Source organism: Montipora capricornis, chromosome 13 (genome assembly GCF_036669925.1).
Source record: "Montipora capricornis isolate CH-2021 chromosome 13, ASM3666992v2, whole genome shotgun sequence".
Classification (NCBI taxonomy): Eukaryota; Metazoa; Cnidaria; class Anthozoa; order Scleractinia; family Acroporidae; genus Montipora; species Montipora capricornis.
Genome location: NC_090895.1, coordinates 9197835 through 9216818, shown reverse-complemented (window position 1 = coordinate 9216818; position 18984 = coordinate 9197835). Strand labels below are relative to the sequence as shown.

The 18984-nt window shown below is 38.4% G+C and overlaps 1 protein-coding gene across 1 annotated transcript in view; it reads left to right on the top strand.

Annotated features, from left to right (window-relative positions):
- Positions 1 to 18984, top strand: part of LOC138028769 (uncharacterized) — a 70018-nt gene that overhangs the window by 41144 nt on the left and 9890 nt on the right. Inside the window, exons 26-36 of the mRNA XM_068876381.1 lie at positions 196 to 395; positions 1362 to 1710; positions 3231 to 3353; positions 7058 to 7180; positions 11036 to 11158; positions 11857 to 11979; positions 12247 to 12372; positions 12506 to 12631; positions 12768 to 12893; positions 15401 to 15519; positions 15882 to 15979. Of these exons, the coding sequence (XP_068732482.1) occupies positions 196 to 395; positions 1362 to 1710; positions 3231 to 3353; positions 7058 to 7180; positions 11036 to 11158; positions 11857 to 11979; positions 12247 to 12372; positions 12506 to 12631; positions 12768 to 12893; positions 15401 to 15519; positions 15882 to 15979 (1636 nt within the window). The remainder of the gene's footprint in view (positions 1 to 195; positions 396 to 1361; positions 1711 to 3230; positions 3354 to 7057; positions 7181 to 11035; positions 11159 to 11856; positions 11980 to 12246; positions 12373 to 12505; positions 12632 to 12767; positions 12894 to 15400; positions 15520 to 15881; positions 15980 to 18984) is intronic.

Below are 18984 nucleotides of genomic sequence, written 5' to 3'. Positions count from 1 at the left end.
CAGAGACACTATCTCGACACCACGGAATCCACAGCTTTACATTGTTCGGTTACAGTTTTGGAACTCGCTTTAGGCATATTCCTACATTTTGTTCATTAGACTACGCAAGAACCTAACAAATACTTTTTTCCCATATATCATTAGGTAAAGTAAAAACAGAACGTTTCTGTTTAAGTTAATGTTTGTCTTTATCAGACAATTTTCCGCCAAAGATTATATCTGGACCTACCGAAATTGACGTCACTGTTAACACAACGGCCAGTATAACTGTTACTGCAATGGATCCCAACAACGATTCTATGACATTTAGCGTCCATGGCAGTCTTCCCAGCGGGGCTAGGATATCAATCAACGCATCCTCAATAGCGCTGACATGGAATGTAACCACTGACCAGGTAAATACACAAATATAAACCGGTGTTCAAGAGAACTTGCGCAGCAATTGTGGAATTATTGATATTATCTAACGAAACAGTCATAGGTGGTTCTCATTGCTGCCATGGAGGTCAGAACAATCAAATTTTCACCTTTTGGAAAGTGAAACTCTGATTTTACGGAAATGATTATTCTTGTCTTTTACCACAACTGTGGCCGTTTTGAACACTACCAATATACAGCAGAAACTTTGGATAGTACAAAAGGGCCTTAGAGACAGCGTTGTTAACGTATTACATTTCTCCGAGGAATTTCAACAATAACCTGTACCATTATGACTTTCAAAGAAATTCAGAAGCTTAGTTGTTGTTGTTGTTGTTGCTGTTGTTGGTTTGTTTTGGTTTGTTTGGTTGTTTTTTTTTTATCTTCGGCTTGTCCTGAAATATTGTTTTCCGCTCGACGGACAGGGTATGAAAATAAATTTTAGTTAAATGAAACTGAAGGAAAAACAGAAAGAAAAAAAGAGAAAAAAAACCAATGGTATGTGATTCATTACTCAGTTAACATTCTGCTCAAAAATGGTCTTTTGGAGTGATTACGCTATCGTTGATTTGTACAGTAGTTGGAATTCGTAGACAACCAACTCATTTTCAAGTTGTATACAACAATATTTTCTATAAGACTAAGTGTAGTATTGTCGCGCGTTTCTACGAGTGGTTTATGTGCTCATTTATCAACGCTGAGGATGAACGCAAAGGTGAGAGACTTGCTGTTCTCCCACCCAACCCATGCGATTTTGTTTTTTTGGCTTTTTTTTGTTTTGTTGTTGTTGTTGTTGTTGTTGTTTTTTTTTGTTAGGTGTTTATGGCAAGTATACTGACTTCCGTTAGTTTGAACAAGCAGCCAAAGATCGCAATCTTTGGTCAACTCTAATCAAACCTCACATTATTATAGTACCCAAACTCCCTCCATTTTTTTTTTACCAGATCGATGTGGAATTTGTGATAGTCGATGACTCCAACCAAGCCACGGTTCTTCGACCGGTTATAAACCTCTGCGCATGTCACAATCAAGGGACCTGCTTCTCTATGGAGGAAAATGACATAGACACTAATATTGGCAACAAGAGTGAAAGATTCAATGTACTACCTTGTGTGTGTCAAAATGGATATACCGGTGCATTTTGTGAGGTAGACCTCGATGCATGCGAGGAAAATTCTCAGCCATGCCATCCGGGTGTCCAATGCAGCGATTTAAAGCCTCCCGCAAACGAGTCAGGCTTCGAATGTGGTCCTTGCCCAGTCGGTTTAACTGGAAATGGAATTGAGTGTACAGGTAAAGGAAAAAAAACTCTTGATTTAGTAGCTTGGATAACGTCTCTTAACTTAAACCGTGCATCTATCGTAAGAATGTAATTTTAACGCGTCACTTTAATAGCAACGTTGTTTTGTTGGTCCCAGATATTGACGAGTACGAATTAACACCTTACATGCTTTGTATTGATATCGCTTCCAGCGAGAAAAAGGAAATAATAATAATAATAATAATAATAATAATAGGTACGCAATGCGAACATGTGTGGGCTTTGCTGCTAGCCCCAAAGATTAACCACACTTGCATCGCATCCCCTCAGCCTTTCCCTGATACTCATCCCCTACTTTAGACATTGCACTCTTTACTTATCCATCAAAATCTTTTTTATTTAGACTGTGAACCCCTCCAGGGAAGTCTGCTAAGACTACTATGATAAAAAATCACTTTTTTTTTTCTTCAGATTTTGAAAGTGTGGTTGCTCAACACTTGAGTGGCAAAATTTTAAGCTTTGATTTGTACCCAAAGGCTATTTACTTTGAGTTTAAGGTTAGGATTTCACAGTCCGCCATTGCTCACGTTCCAAACTGACCGATTGGACCTTAGAGGGTTGGATCTTGGGAAAAGCGGCGTCATTTACTCACTTGCTTAAAATTTCAGCGTGCAAATGCAGCTTATTATATGTGCAAAACACGAGTTTAAAGGGCCGCAGAGAGTTATGGTACTACGTCATATCTGTCCTTACCCTGGGGGTATGGCCTTTTTTGTTTTCTTTAGACGTGTTAAAGAGTGGCTCGTAACACAATAACTGGGATTCTGCCTGTATTTCTCACTTCGTTTGTTCATGTAATTTCAATTATACTGGCAGGCTGCTTCGCGGTCCTGGTATAATTGGGATTAATAAAAATTATTTCAATTGGTCAAGTTCAATTTAATGCGAGCACAAATATATTTCATTTTGTGACACCTATCGGACACTTTAAGATTTCGTTGTGCAACCCGCACATTTCAAGCCACAAATGTTGGCTTGCAAGAGTACTAAATGACTCCAATGTGGTGTAAGCCGCACCGAATCTTCCGGCCGATGAATGTTGGCTAACTCTCCTTCAGGAACACCTGAAAAAATAGCGAAAGAAACGAAAATTGCAATCGGTTTTGTCTTTAGGACAAATGCAAACAAATTCATAATTTCAAACATTCAGTACCAGCCAAAAATAAAAGAAAACTTTCCTCGGTGTCTCAAAGCAGGAGAAAACAAAACAAAATTTTCTCCAAAGCAGCAAATCGTGGACACAAGTCACAGCAAACAGAAAGGCAACAAGATGGCCGCCACTTCTTTTCCACACGCTAGTTCCCAAGCCTCTAGAAACTCTTAGAGATCACGTGTCCATTCTCGTATACCGACATACAAATACCTCAGCAGCAAACTTGGTGTGGGCAAAGGCCCCCCAGAAATTTGTTCACAATGTTTTGTAAACGCTCAATAAAGGTAATCAAGGGTTTTCTACATGTTCGTACAAACATGGTGTACCATTTTTTTCCAGATGTGGACGAATGCTCCAAAAACAGAGGAGGTTGTCAGCATAAATGTGTGAACACTCACGGATCTTTTTTGTGTGAGTGTGATCCCGGTTATTCTTTAAATCCAGACAAGAGGAGTTGCAATGGTGAGTGAAACTTCCAGGTTTTTTCAAAGGGGTTTTCATAATATTAATGCAGAACAATTTCAGTGTATCTTATGTTAATTGTGTTAGATCTTAAAAGAAACTTACAGAGACTGTGTTGCAAATGCAGAAATAAGGAGGCTGTTAAATGTGCTGTAACTAATGCCGTAATTCGCAGCAAGAATTAAACAGGTCTAAATTTGAAACAATGTACTAGTATCAACTACGTTTTGTTATTATTATTATTATTATTTATTTATTTATTTAATTTTGTTTTAATGCGTGTGTGGTGTGTGTGTCAAGACATAAAGGCGGTTTTCCACCTTTTCTGCAAATAAATTTAGCAATAGCGCTTTGTTATCGATATCTTGAATAAATAATATAGCCATCCTCGTCAACTTCCGGAAATATCCCCTGATTTCACAGGCGCCCCAAGTTCACAACGCGATTTTGCAAGGAGAAGTATTGTGTAATATACAGATTTATCCAAGCCTAAAAGCGGAGCTCCCTGGTTATTTATGATTACTGCCTGTAGGGTTAGTGAAAATAAAATGTTTCGCCGGAATTGTCCGCGTTTTGATGTTTCGGGTTGGTGCTTTCATTTTTAAGTCATTTTCTTTGCTTTCTTCTACAGAAAAATTCATTGCCTAACTAGTAAATTCCACGGTAAATTTTACGCTTAAAACCGATATCGCATGAATCACGAGACGATGAGTACGATATCGGTTTTTCGAGTGAAATTTACTTTGGATTTCACCAGTTTGGCAATGAATTTTATTGAACCGCATAGGTTTTAAGAGAAAACAAGCACACCCCCTGCGAGCGAATGGAAAAGTAAAAATGCCATTTTAGAGTCAACTGTTAAATCCATTGAATAGTTATCACGCTAACATTACAAGCCATTAGAAAAGAATTGTTCAAGTTCAAAAAAGTTTTTTACTGAAGTTCTTTATTCCACTTTATCTCTGAAAACGATATCGTTTACATTTTGATGTATTTCATTGAAACACGCCAGCTTTGCTTGGAACAAGAATCGGCGAAATACGGCAATGCAACCAAGAAAGGACGAACTTCAAACAAAATCCGCTCCAACACTAAAGTAACCTTTGGGTGTTTTAAAAAAACTTCTAAAAACACAAGCTAATTTTACGAGAACTCATTGCGATTAGTACGTGTTTATAAGATAAGGCCAAATTTTCTTGTCACTGCCGAGGCAAAATGAAAACCAGTTGGGCAAACGGAGTAAAAAAGCTCTTGTTCGCTCTCTTTTTGGAGCAAAACAAACAACATAGTAAATAACGCATCCGTAAAAATAACTAAAGGTTTAATTTAGTGCCCAAGGAAAGAATTTGTGGAGTAACTTCTTCCAATAAGTATAGGGTATTACTGGTATTCTGTTTTGTCGTTTTTGTTCTCTTTATCTCTCCCAGGCTGTCGTTTCTGTTCTAGACATAGGTCCTCCAGGCATCATCAACCTTATCAGAGCTTCTAAAGATATGCCAAAAATTGCAATGCAGGGAAAGAAGAGCTCTAAGCAAATTAAAAATAAACACTCAGCTTTAAGTTTAAATAACTACGTGGCCACCAGTGTGGACCACAAATATCTTGATTTGTCAAAGTGGATTGAAACCAGCGAAAAATGCAGAAAGAAGACATCTCCCAAACTGTTTCCCACCTGAACATGAAGAGCGTGGACTGTGTATAAACTATAGTTGATGTAGTATGGCCGCAAACTTTTGTATGATGTAGTAGCCGCGGCGAAACATAGAAAGAGCGCGAAAAATGAAGCCTCTTTTGTGTTTAGGTGAGTTAACCTGGGTGGAGCCTACAATCCAATCGAAAACCTGTACCTGGTCAACGGTCAACTTAAAAAAAAAAAAAAAAAAGAGCTGACCTCGGTGAGCTCTAAGCTTGAGCCCACGATATGGTCACGCGATACTGGTCAGCGGATACCTTGTTTTGACAGGTGTCAATTGATCAAAACATGGATGTCCAATATAAGAGATGTATGCTGTAAACTGGCATGATTCTGGTCACATTGGCACACATGGAGGAAAAAGTGAAAGAGTTCAAAAGAGTTGAAAAGAGTTACAAATACAGATTACCTCATGGAAAATGCGCGCGTACGATATTTATTCACGAGCTGAGTACTATCAGAAAACTCACTCGCTCGCTGCGCTCACTCGTTCGTTTTCTGATACGAAACAACGAGTGAATAAAAATCGTACAAAGCATTTTCCATGCTGTAATGTGTTTATTTCATAGGTACTGAGGTTTTTTTCGTGGTAGTGTTTGATAGAGAAACTTATATCGCACAAACAGAGTGGGCGAAGAAAGCAATAAACAATGGTTTAAAATCGCCCAACCGACAATTTATTTATTATTGTGTTTCAGATATGCCAAATTGTCCAAAGTGAAGAGTGTTTTTAGTTCGTCGCGCTTTGGGTTGATTTCCCTTTCTTGCTTCTTTAGTTGTTTTTGTTTTCTCAAATACCAGGTCGTTTGTTATGCTTGCGGAATAGCCCTTTTTCTTCAGTTGTCGTCCCAAGCTAGGTACTAAACTTCGAAGGAAACTACTCGTATTCATTGCCGTCTTTAGTGTGGACGGAGATGATAAATTGGTTGATGTGTTCAGTATTCATTCAGCTCAACCGCTGGAATAACTTCCATTTTACCTGTCTTCGACCTTCGTCTTCAAAGTCGTTCAAGCAATCGTACATCTCGTTCAGTTTTTTGAGCGGCATTTCTGTTTTCTTGTTCGAAAATAAATCCCTCAACTGATCAAACGGAAGCAAACCTTCCCTCGGCCATTTTTCAAAGCGCGCGGTTTTTGTGCAACTGCTGTCGGATTACGTTCCATTCGATACGTTGATCCATCACTAGTGAGATTTCGTCGTTCGCGTTGCTGATTGGACGAACGATATTTCTTCACAGGAAAATTTTGTCGTTCGTGTTCCTGATTGGCTACGTTTAGAATCAGTACGAATTTTATTCGCTTTGATTCTCGTGGATAAATCTCAGTACCTATGAAATAATTCAAGTTACGTTGAAAAAATGTCTTTTTTCTTGCAATGAACTTTCGCCACCTCAAATAAGTCGTTCGCTTCTGTTTTGTGTCGATTGCCATGAGATAGTGAAATCAGTACTCGTTTATACCCTCTTAAGCGAACTGAAGGTTGCACACTCGTCACCTCCGGAGCCGAACATCACTCCACAATTTGATCTCCCTTCACAAGCAAAAGTCCTTAATCAATCTTTTTATCCGTGAATCAGGGTAAGCGCCTACTGAGGCCTTGCGCGAGCCAAATGTTCAGCTGCTCTGATTGATTGGAAGCTTTGCCGGTGCGTGATAATTTCGACTGGACCAATCAGGGCAGCTGAATAAATTCAACATTTGGCTAGCGCAATGCCTCGGTAGGCGCACACCCTCATTCACGGATAAAAAGATTCCTAAACAGCTGAAGTTCTTTTTTTGAGGTAGGGAAATTTTATTGCACCAAAAAGACATTTTTTTCGACGTAACTTAATTTTTTAAGTCTTTTCACTATTAAACTCTCTTATTACATAATAATTTGCGTTGCAAAATCACGTTGTGAGCTTGGGGCGCCTGTGCTGATTTTCACAAAATCGGCCGAAGACATTGTCTGCCCGGATTGCGCAGGAAAATTGCTAGATACCTTAGCTCACATGTCCTTTATGTTTGTTAGACACAGACGAATGTTCGCCAGTGGGTGATTGTATGCAGATATGTGAAAACACGATTGGTGGATACATCTGTAAATGCCATGCAGATTTCAAAGTAAATAGCACCGATCTAAAGAGCTGCATACGTGAGTACTTCAACTTTGCAATGAACTTTGCATTGCGACATTACACACAAAATAGGTGTACCAGCTTTATTGTGGAACTTAAATATTTACTGAATACAATTTTGTAATTGCGGTATTAAAAAATAATAGAGGAGCAAATCGACAAATCAATGCCCAAGCCGGCACAAGGTGCTTTTTCTCTGCATAATATATCTTTAGCCAAGCCTAAGCAGTTTCATTCCTGAACAAAGGAAAAAACTGGCAATTAAACCATTTTTTAAACTTTGCCTAAAATACTGCTTAGCCACCAGTGTGATCCTGACCACAGCTGTGAATGTCAAACCTGGATTGAAACCACCGAAAAATGTAGGAAAATGAATCAAAAGAACAAAAGATGAATAGCTTTACTACAAATACCTTAAAAGTTTGTGATTTTTTTAATAAGAAGGAGAACTGTTGGGATGGAAAGTATTCCAAAGCGATGGCAAGGTAGTCTCAAAATTGCGTTCCTGAATGGTGTTCAAATCAACAAGAATGGCACCAGTCTTTTTCGGACCGTTGCAGGTTCGGTTCGCTTCTTCCAGTGGTTCTGTTTTGGAGCCGACTTGTTGAACGCGTGGTTGCCCTGTGGTGTTTTGCCTAAAAAAGGCCTTCACGACTGGGTAGTTGTGTTTGTCTTATTAAAAGATCGCTTGCGGTTGTACGCCGAGGTACGTTCTGTGCTTCTAATCTTAATAGAAGCACTGAGGTAGTTCAATTGAGTCTGCAACCCATCGCCAAACAACCAGCTCGTTACAGGTACGTGACACGCACAAAGTGTTGCATAATCCTTGCGCAAGGTTGGGAAAAAAACATCGCGTCTGCGCGTTGGGTTAATTCAGAAACTGATGTGTCCAAGGAGACCTAGTGCATCGGTGTGGCATCGCATCACGGCATCCATATCAAGCTTGTTGCCCTGAGCACGAGCCTTCAACAACATATCTGTCGTGTGTGCGGTAATATTACCGACTCTTGAGATTGCAGCTTGTAACTTTGATAAGCGAAGATCTTTGCCCCTTGTAGGGCTATCAAGACGGCGCCAAATATCAGGATTGACCTTTGGTATGACCAACTGGTCATTTTCTTTTTTTCCAATTTTTCCTGGAGAGTTGTTTCATCAAGCTTGTTTAGCCACCTCAGGTTGACGATTTTGGAAAGTTTCTCCGATTCTTTCGGAGCGGGTTTTTTCAGTGTCAGTGAGTGACTTTGTGATTTAATGGAGCAAAGTATCGGCTTCGTCATAGTTTTCCACGCATGTGGTGGCGTCAGTCATGGCGTCATTGCCCTCATCCGGGCTGGTTTTTGGCGTTTGTTTACAGCCAAGAGCTCATCTGTATCAGTGTCTTCTGATAAACAACCTTCCCCTGTTGTGGGAGGCTTTCGTTTTCGGGCAGATTCTGACATTTCGGAGCCCTTAGTTTCCCGTATTGGTTGTGTTTGCAGCGTTTTGAGCGATTTGCTCATCGTTGCCATGTTGTCCTCATGGTTTGTAAAAGAGCAAACAAAGGGTTCGTACTGGCTCTTTGGCTCTTCCCCTTCATCAAACAAAAAGTCGTCCTCGAGTGCAGAATTCTCCTTGTCTTTGTTCATTTTCCAGCTGATCTCGCAGACTTTCTTGTCGATAAATTCAAGAACAAAGTAAACGCTCAAAGGTCAACGCTCATATTGAATGTTCAAGGTTCCCGCGCTCTATCTCACGTGACTTACTAGCGACTTAAACAAATGACGAAGTAGAATCGTGCTTAGTTTAGCAAGGAGACGTTGCTCTTCGCGACAATTTTCGAAACGTCAATCTCTTGTAAACTTCACCGTGAACTTATAAAAGCGGAGCCGGTCAGGATTTAAGCCGTCCAGACTTTGCTTGCCTTTTCTTCAATAATTTTAAAAAAATTGCGACAGCAGGAAGATCGTAGAGTGTCAGCATCCAAGTGAACTATTGGATAGCAAACATTTGGATGAAACATATAATCATTTTTTAGTCCAAAGCAATTTCAGATTCAAACCGAATTCACGACTTGTCGAAACGACAAAACAGTTGAAAGAAGTTAAAGAAGATATGCCAATTTTTCTTTCACTTTTGTTGGAAAAATAGGAGAAACAAGACAAGCAACAAACATCTTTCGTAGTAGGATAGACAAATTGCTAAGCAATTTGACATAAATGTTCGTATAAAAGGTAATAAAGGAGTTCGAACGTGGTGACAGTTATGTAATCAACAATCATTCATTTCGCACAAAATCGTCGCTTAGCTAAGCAGATACAAATCCCATTGGGACTGGTCAAAAAGTATCGTGGGGTGGGCCGGAACAATTGGAAATGCGGCAGATAAAAAACACATGACCCACCCCTTACTTTTGGCACAAAACTATTTGACCCACCCCTAAATGAAGGCTGAAACTTACATGACCCACCTCCTGATGAAAGATTTTTTTTGTTATATAACCAGTTATACCACATTTGTATATGAAGTTGTGGTGGTGTTGATTTACGGTTAGGTTTGTTTCTTAACTAGCTACAAAAGCATGTAAAACTAACGAGAATATTATTTAACTCTTTCAGCTTTTGTAAGCCATGTTTAATTAGTGACTTGTTATTATTTAAAGTTTCTCAACCTAGTGCCATCAAATTATGTGTTGCGAAGTTTGCTCAATGGCACATTGCTGTAACTGTCACTCGAACTGTTTATAGAGGCAAGTTTTGCAAGAGGGATATCGTCTTCATCTGAGCTTCATCTGACATTTCTTTTTTTATCATTTTAATTTCGGTTTAACAGTTGTATTTTACGAACAAAGATAAAATTGTACGTCGTTAAAGCAGCCATGCTTTGAATTTATTGTTAGCTATTTCAACAGGATCAAGCCCTGGATCATCAAAATATATATATTTAACAATGTGCGTATTCCTGTTTAAAATAGGATGACCCACCCCCAATGGGTCACTGACAATCGAACGACCCAACCCTTGCTAAGGGCTCAAAAACTGATGACCCACCCCCTTTCTGCTCTGGCCCACCCTCCCTTATACTTTTTGACCAGCCATTACAAGCTTGCCAAACAACACTATCGAGCTTTCCTCTCGGAGACCCGTAGACCGTAATTCGTAATTTAGCAGACAGTCAATCAATTTCGCTGATCGTAATAGGAGGGAAAGGACAGGACAAAACACCTCAAGTAAAAAAATAATAATAATAATAAAAATAACGAGAAGTAATGAAGTTTATACGTCGACTGTTGTTCACAGTCTTTGGACGAAGATCTTAGACCTTTTGAAACTAATGACATCGTTTAGCTAAACTGGCTTTGATTGAGCATAAAAACCAATGACAGTCAATGTGATTTTCTGACAGAAAAACGTGGCTTTCCAAATGTAACGTTGGCCATGCGATTTCCCGCCAAGGAAACTTGCTTGAACACCCCATCCCCAAAGGTTGTCTTTCCTCCCCACCTCCACTCCGACAATCTGTACAGGCGGACGGGCATACGCTGACGTCATAACTACAAATTTTCGCTGCGATAGATTTCCCAAATTTCTTACACATGGTGCTCCCCTGGCGAGCTTCGCGCGCCTGAGCTCCGCTATAATATAGTGAACAATGATTTCATTTAGCAGGTATAGTTTCATACGGGTAAATAGAAGCAATTTCGGTTTATTACATTACCTCAGCTGGAATTTAAAACTAGGTTAACTTGAAATAAAATTCTTGAAATATTGTCAGGCAAGCCCTCTTCTTATGTTGAGTTCTCGGCCAAGTCATTTTATTGTTAAATTTAATTTGATTCGTAACCTGGTGCTAAAATTAAGTAGAGAAAAGTAAATATGTGACTTATCTATTTTTAGCCAAGGACCCATGTCAAAATAATTCAATTGGCTGCAATCATATCTGCTTCTTATCTGATGGAAACGAAAAGTGTTCTTGCAGAACCGGGTATGAGTTGAAAGATGACAGAAAAACCTGCACAGGTATGCTCATTATCTCGTTACTTGAGCAATAGTATACATGCTAATCTTTACTCAGTTTCGCTTCTCTTTTTCGTTTTCGTTGTCATTTTGCCGCTAAGGCAAAGGGGAAGTGCGCGGCAACAAGGGGCAATCTGGCTTCTCACCTCCAGCCAGTTTAGGACGTGTGACAATGGAACTCAGAGTGTATAAAACAAATTTAAAACTTTTACTTGTGACGTCCACGAAGTGGATCGACTACGTCATACAACAGAGAATTGCTTTTAGTTCTGCTGGATCAGTGACCAAATAAAAACAAAAAAAAGGCAGAAACATAGCGTAAAACTATGATTATTGTGGCAATAAATCTTGCTGAACAGTTCTCATTTTGAAAAAGGTGGTCGTAAAAATACTGTTTCCATGCAAACATTAAGCCACGTGAAGAAAGACGTGTCATACAAAATTATTCTGTCGTAAATGAAACAAACACAAAAATGAAGTTTACAGTTGTTTGCTCAATAGAGAAACAAGTTATGAGTGTTAAAAGACAGGGTATTTACTATATGTCTATCCAACACTAAAAAGTATTAATAGCAACAACATTTTCTCCTACAATATAAGACTAAAGAAATAAACCAGCAAAACAAAACAGTCTTTTGTTTTGCAATTGCGTGATTTTTTTTTCTTCTGCTTATCTGCAATGGGTATAATTTTCCTTTCAGATATCGACGAGTGCACCTTTAATATGAGCAAATGCAACCAGGAATGCAACAACACCATAGGAGGCTACTCTTGCTCTTGCATGCCCGAATTTGCCCTCGATAGTAATGGCTTCACATGCAACGGTAAGTAAACAGCTTAGTTGGTTGTAACTTTTTTGAGCATGAACTAGTAAGTAATGGTTTTAGATTGGTAGATTATCTACAGCATATAAATAGGTAACAACGCCCTTTCTGTAATGGAAGGATACCATCTATCAGCACTGTTTGATCGAACATCTGAAAAGACTGACAACTATATGACCAGTTAAGTATAGATTGTCACGTAATAATTTTGCCATTTTATGTGCCCGATCAAATCCGGGGTAACAGCCATATTTATAATCGTCATAGATATAGATGAGTGCCTGGAGGGAACCTTTAAATGTCAGGATGACTCCATGCGGTGTCGAAATACGTATGGCTCTTACAAATGTGATTGCGATGAAGGCTTCCATTTGATTGACAACAAATGTCAAGGTAAGAACAGTGCATGGAAAATTCCGCAAGGTTAATTACATGACCATTAAAGTATAGATTGTGACGTAATAATTTTGCCATTTTATGTGCCCGATCAAATCCAGTGTAACAGCCATATTTATAATCGTCATAGATATAGATGAGTGTCAGGAGGGAACCTTCAGATGTCAGAATGACTCCATGCAGTGTCGAAATACGTATGGCTCTTACAAATGTGATTGCAATGAAGGCTTGCATTTGATTGACAACAAATGTCAAGGTAAGAACAGTGCATGGAAAATTCTCTAGGATTAACTACTATATGACCAGTTAAGTATAGATTGTGACGTAATAATTTTGCCATTTTATGCGCCAGATCAAATCCGGCGTAACAACCATATTTATAATCCTCATAGATATAGATGAGTGTTTGGAGGGAACCTTTAAATGTCAGGATGACACCATGCAGTGTCGAAATACGTATGGCTCTTACAAATGCGATTGCGATGAAGGCTTGCCTTTGATTGACGACAGATGTCAAGGTAAGAACAGTGCATGGTAGATTCCTTGATGGAAAGTGATCTTCTTCTTACATGACTTATATGATATCAGGGAAGTGCATTTAATTTGATGAATTTTTACTTACCTGTCTAGACCGGGGTGATAAATAGTGGGTTTAGCCTGTTTGATAACTTTTGAATACAGAAGAAAACACGACTAAACCTTATGACCCTAAGAACTTATCTGGAAACAACTAGTTAAATCTTCATTGAAGCGGGTGTTACCATGAAGACCAAACTACGGTAATGCGTTTTTGTTTTTTTTTGTTTTGTTTTTTTTTTTTGCAGAAATTGGAATATTTCAGTGTTTAATGATCAAGGATAATTACACTTCTGCATAAAGTACAAAATTAATCGTCATTAGTGTATACAGTTTACAGTGATAAAACAGCCTCAGCTAACAGTAGTAAACAAGCAAGCCTTGCAAGCAATAACCAACAATTTTAATCAACAACTAAAACTGAAATTACGTGCACAGTGATCTCTATCAGAACATTTTCCGTTTGACTCATGTTCTTTACACCCTCTCTCTTCAGTTTAGAACGACAGCAAAAATCTAACTGATTAAAACGTCAACGTAAAGAGTGCTAAATTCGCCTACTCGACTGTAATTTCACATCCAAACAAAACAACTCACCACTCAACATCCATTTTACACAAAAAGCCTATATACATGATTGTTGAAACATGCCAGAAACTCTGTCCACGCGGAACTGCAAATGTTTTTGGCCTTCGTTTTTTTTAGCACGTTTTACAAAATATGTGAGGTAGCGAGGCATGCAAACTTCGTTAACGGAGGACGGAAGCTGCTCGGTTTGAACAGGGCTCAATTAAACTTTGTATTATGAAATGTAGAAAACAAATTCGCTTAAATTTTCAATTGGCCTAGTTTTTTTACTTTAATCGGCTGTTTAGTTATTTAAATGACAATTAATGTTGCAGAAAAGAATTCAAGCATGTGCACTATGCGATGTCATAAAATTCAACGTTTAAAGAGTACTAAATGAACTTCAGATTTAGTGTTCTTGCTAAGGCTACTGTTTTGGAGCGTTGCACATGCATAAAGGATTTCAAAATTAGTTGCTGCGCCAGTGTGATAAGTGTCAGTTCCAAGGAAGAACCTTAAGGCTGGAAAGTGGAAAGCTAATTATTCTCAAGAATGGCATGTATTCCGGCCTTGTTAATAAATCTTCCTAAGCAGTTACTGTTGACGGAAACAATCAATATTGTGACGTGCTGAATTCTAAAATGATGTAAATTTTTAAGAAATGGTTACTTACTGTTTTTATCTTGGCCACTGCTCACCATCCCGTGAGCACTATTGAGGTATCGAAAAGTGTAAGCCGATTGAGTTTAATTTTTCTTCTATTCTGATCAGGTATTCTACTAAAATTTTACAATTATTTACATTTCCATTATCATTATCATTATCATTATAGTTATCGTTAACGTTATCGTTATTTCAAATTATCGCCAAATAGCTCATTAGCGCAAATTATGGTTTTCTAAGACACGAGGGCTACAAATGTTTCTTAGTAACATTTTGGTAGTTAAGTTAGTCTACTCCTTTCTTAAGGGCTCAAAAGATTCTGGTATCTCATTGCTGGCTGATCGTTTTAAGATCCGCTGTGATTAAATGCTTTCCAAAGCGTTTTCGATTCATTGCGGTTCGAAGCATTTATATCATGTCATTGATCTCTCTTTGTTCTATAAGTGAAAGTCTTTTGTTCACAAGAATTTCTGCAATTTTGTTGAGTATATGCAAATTTGTACCTTTACTATAAACCCAATTGTTTTTGAAGTTCTCTCGCCTTGGGGAAATAGTTACGTGATGCGTCGCATTTCGATTTAGGACTCCGTTTTCCAGTCGCTTTTTTGGCCCGGTGGGTTTTTTTACCACTGTTTTTTTCGGTAGCGGGCGACGTATTATTCCAGTGTAACTTTCTGCTTTCTTTTGCATTATTTTTCTTTTTGTTGTAACTTATTTTTTATACCTTGTATTTTTTGCTTTTGGCTTTTGTCGTTTCCCGTTCAGTGTTTTCATGGACAAATTTTTAGTCCTTTGTCGTTGATTGTATTTATCTTTGACGATTTCTTCTATCAGTTTTAGTATATTTTTGGTCTTTACCTATAACATTTAGTCTTGTACATTTCTGTTGTTTGTCATTTAATTTTAATGAGACTGTTATGACTCCTTTTATTTTTTAGTATAAGTTGTCTTTATATTGAATAAAGGCTGGTTTCCACTGTCCTCTAGGCACCCATCACAGTCACACTTCATTTGTTGTAGTGTCGTTTTAATTATTGCTTCGCTTTGCAAGCTGTACGTAGGGTAGTAATGAACATAACATCGATTAGTTTCATTTATTAGGACTACGTACCTCCAAATAAGAAACAAAAACAACTGAGATATCGCTCACTGTACCATGCAAAGTTTGTACCAATTAATGGTGTCTGTATCAAATCTGATATGCTTCTATTTTTTAAAGGACTTGACAAGGGTGCAAAACCGCCCCCACCTTCACCTGCCTCAGTTCCGCGGACTCCATCTGACAAGGAAACTAGGCAATCGGTCCATTTCGAAATACATGGGCTGAATATATCTCAGGTTAGAAGCTTCGTTCTGACATGGAACGATATTTTTATACATAGGGCTAGCTGTACTATGTTTGGGATTTATGCAATGCTGCCTTGTTCCCTCCACTCTTTCTTTGTTCTGTCTATCTATCTGCCTGCCTGTCTGTCTGTATGTCTGTCTGTCTGGCTGTCCATGCGTTGGTCCATCCGTCTCTCTATCTATCTATTTATCTATGAAAGTCGACGTTGGGTTGTCAAGAAAGTTAAGGTATGAATTAGGTGGTTTTCGATTTTTTGAGCCATTTTCGTTGCCTAATCAAAGAATACACTAAACCGTTAAAAAGTTATTTTACTTTTATTTATTTATTTCAATGTCCTGTCATTTTCTTTTAGTGGAATCAACCAATGGAATACAAATTTAAGACGGCGGTTGCAGCTGCTGCAACCAAATATTGCACACTGGCTGATAACTGCAAATCACCAAGTACCAGGTAGAACTATTTGCATCTGCTACATTTCTTTGCTATATCCATCCATCCATCCATCCATTCATCTAGCTATGTATGGTGAAATTTTCGAACCTTTCCCTTATTGAGTTGTAGGGCCAGGATGAGGATGCACATAAATAGTGATCTTAATATCAATCGGTGGATCATATCCACGAACCAGCAAAGCAGTGGGACCATGCTTGGACCATTTAGTAATCGGTATATTCGTTGGAAAGAAGCCGGCGGGTGATAAATTTCCTTTCACCGGCGAAGGACGCGAGGCGTAGAAATGCTCCAAATTGCTGATCGTAGCCCATCTTATGCATTGACAGTTCTCAGAATGAGAAGCGGAAATCAGAAGTTGCTGTAAAGGCCCACGGATGTCTTAATAAATTATGGGGGACAAAAGGCTCTACACAGCCACTTTTGAGCCAGCCATTGAATGTGCAAGCTCAGAAAACGCACGGCCCAAAATCGATACCCTGCCGCATTCAAATCGCTCACTAAGTCACGGCCATCAACAGCGACCGTTGAGATTTACGACAGACAGTGGACAATGGACTGCTATTTTAAGAGATCTGGACTTTCGTTTTCAGAAAGGCAGGTTGGCCGATTCTTTAAAGAAGAAGGCCGAACTCAAGTTTCTTTCAGACGAAGACCTTTAAAGGACTGTATGAGTTAAATTCTAGTATCTCGCGCTACTTATAATTATCGATCAGGAATGCGAAACAGAAAAAGGAAACTTGCAATCCCTCGGGGAGAAAATTTCTAAAATCCCTAATAATTCAGAACTGAGACAACCACTGCGCGACAAAAAGAAGAGGTTCAATCAAACCTGTAAACGGAAGAAACGGGAATATATTAGCAAAGGCATCTCTAATATCGATATGCAGAACTCTAAAGAGACCTGGCGACAAATAGGAAAAATATTTAACTTAGGAAAAAGAAAAACACATGGAACTGAAACAGTGAGTACGGAACAGTTTTTTAAATACTTTAAGCAACAGAATGCAACCCCTCTCAATAATATACTAGATCCAGAGACGAATATGGAAAGTCACACTAACAAAAGAGTGGAAGGCCCACTTGATTATCCAATAGCTGATGAAGAGTTCGAAGCTGCAGTTAATAAACTGAAGGCAAACAAATCTCCAGGTATCGATAATATATTAAATGAAGTAATTGAAATCGGAAAGGACGCCATCAAAGGGCATTTAGTAAATTTATTTAACCGAATCTTAGATACTGGGAAATACCCTGTTCTTTGGAGTTTTAGCCTCATTGTGCCTATTCACAAAAAGGATGATCGATCCAAAGTTGAAAATTACCGAGGTATCACTTTGCTTTCTGCATTAGGCAAGCTCTTTACATCAATCCCCAACAATCGACTGTACGACTTCATGGTTCAGAAAGAAATTTTGAAAGCTGAACAAGGTGGTTTCAGAAAAATGCACGGCACAGATGGTAGCATCTTCACATTAAAAATACTTATTGACAAATACGTGAAATCTAAGCCACAGAAACACCGAAATTTACTCGTTTCATGCTTCGTTGACTTTAGAAAAGCCTTCCACTGTAAACCTCGACAAAAACTATTCGACAAGCTGAGAAAAGAAGGTGTGCACGGGCGTTTCCTTGACGTTTTAATATCCATGTACTCAAATGATAAGTCGGCAGTTAAAATTGATAACAAATTAACCGAAGCCTTTACTTGTTTTGCCGGGGTAAAGCAAGGCTCTAAGTGATTTACCAAAATTCCTAAATACGGCGAGTCCAACCGAGATTATGCTAGGTGATAGATTTATAAATTGTCTCTTATATGCGGACGATCTAGTGATCTTCTCTAGATCAGCAAAAAACCTCCAAATAATCCTTAATAAGCTGGAATCTTTCTGTGAAAATGCCGATTTAAGTGTAAATTTAGACAAGACAAAAATTATGATTTTTAACAATTGTGGTAAGTCTTTAAACAACTACTTGTTCAGATACGGCGCTGATGAAATGGAAAATGTCAAATTGTATAAACATCATGGACTCATAATGAGTTCTTTTGGAAACTTTAATCTCGCTAGACAAGAGTGGAAGAAAGTTGCACTTAAAGCACTCTATAAATTACGAAAAGAAATGGGAAACCACTTCAGAGAAAATATAAAATTAACTGATATCTCCCATACTCTTTTATGCAAGTGACGTGTGGGGGATTGATTGCAATGGGAAATTAGAAAAGGACCCAGCAGAATTAGTTCAAAATAAATTCCTAAATTAGTTGCTGGGAGTTAACAAATACTGCAACAACAATGCGTGCAGGGCTGAAACAAGACGATTCCCAATGTCAATTGATGCTCAATGTAGGAACTTTAAGTTCTGGTTAACCTTAACCAAAAATGAATACAAATTATCCCAAATAGTATACAATGACATTAAATGGAAGGACAATAAGGCTTTCTGGAGCAAAAATATCAAAGGCTCATTGGAACAGATAGGATTAGGAGACCTCTGGATGAAAGCACACTATGTAGACATAGGAATTGTAAACATTATCAGGCAACGACTCAAGGATATCGAACTACAAAGATGGCTACGTGAAATAAATAACGACACCAGAAAAGATGCTAACCAAAGCAACAAAATGAGAACCTACCGGTTATTCAAAACGATAGACAAGTACAAATGTGAAGACTACCTACATCAGGTCACCAATACACGACACAGGATAGCCCTAACAAAACTGCGACTTAGCAACCACAAATTAGCCATAGAGACAGGACGTTATTCGAGACCACTCAAGAAACCTGCAGAAGGAATTTGCCGAATTTGTATAATAGTAATGGAGGATGAATACCATTTTCTAAATATATGCCCTGCTTACCAGGAAAAACGATGTTCGTTACTAGACTATTTGGGAAAAGAATATAGAATAAAAATATGCAGAATGTCACCTAATAAAATATTCATGTTTCTGATAAACCCCCCGAGCGGAAATGTTAAAATACAAAAACTAATAGCAA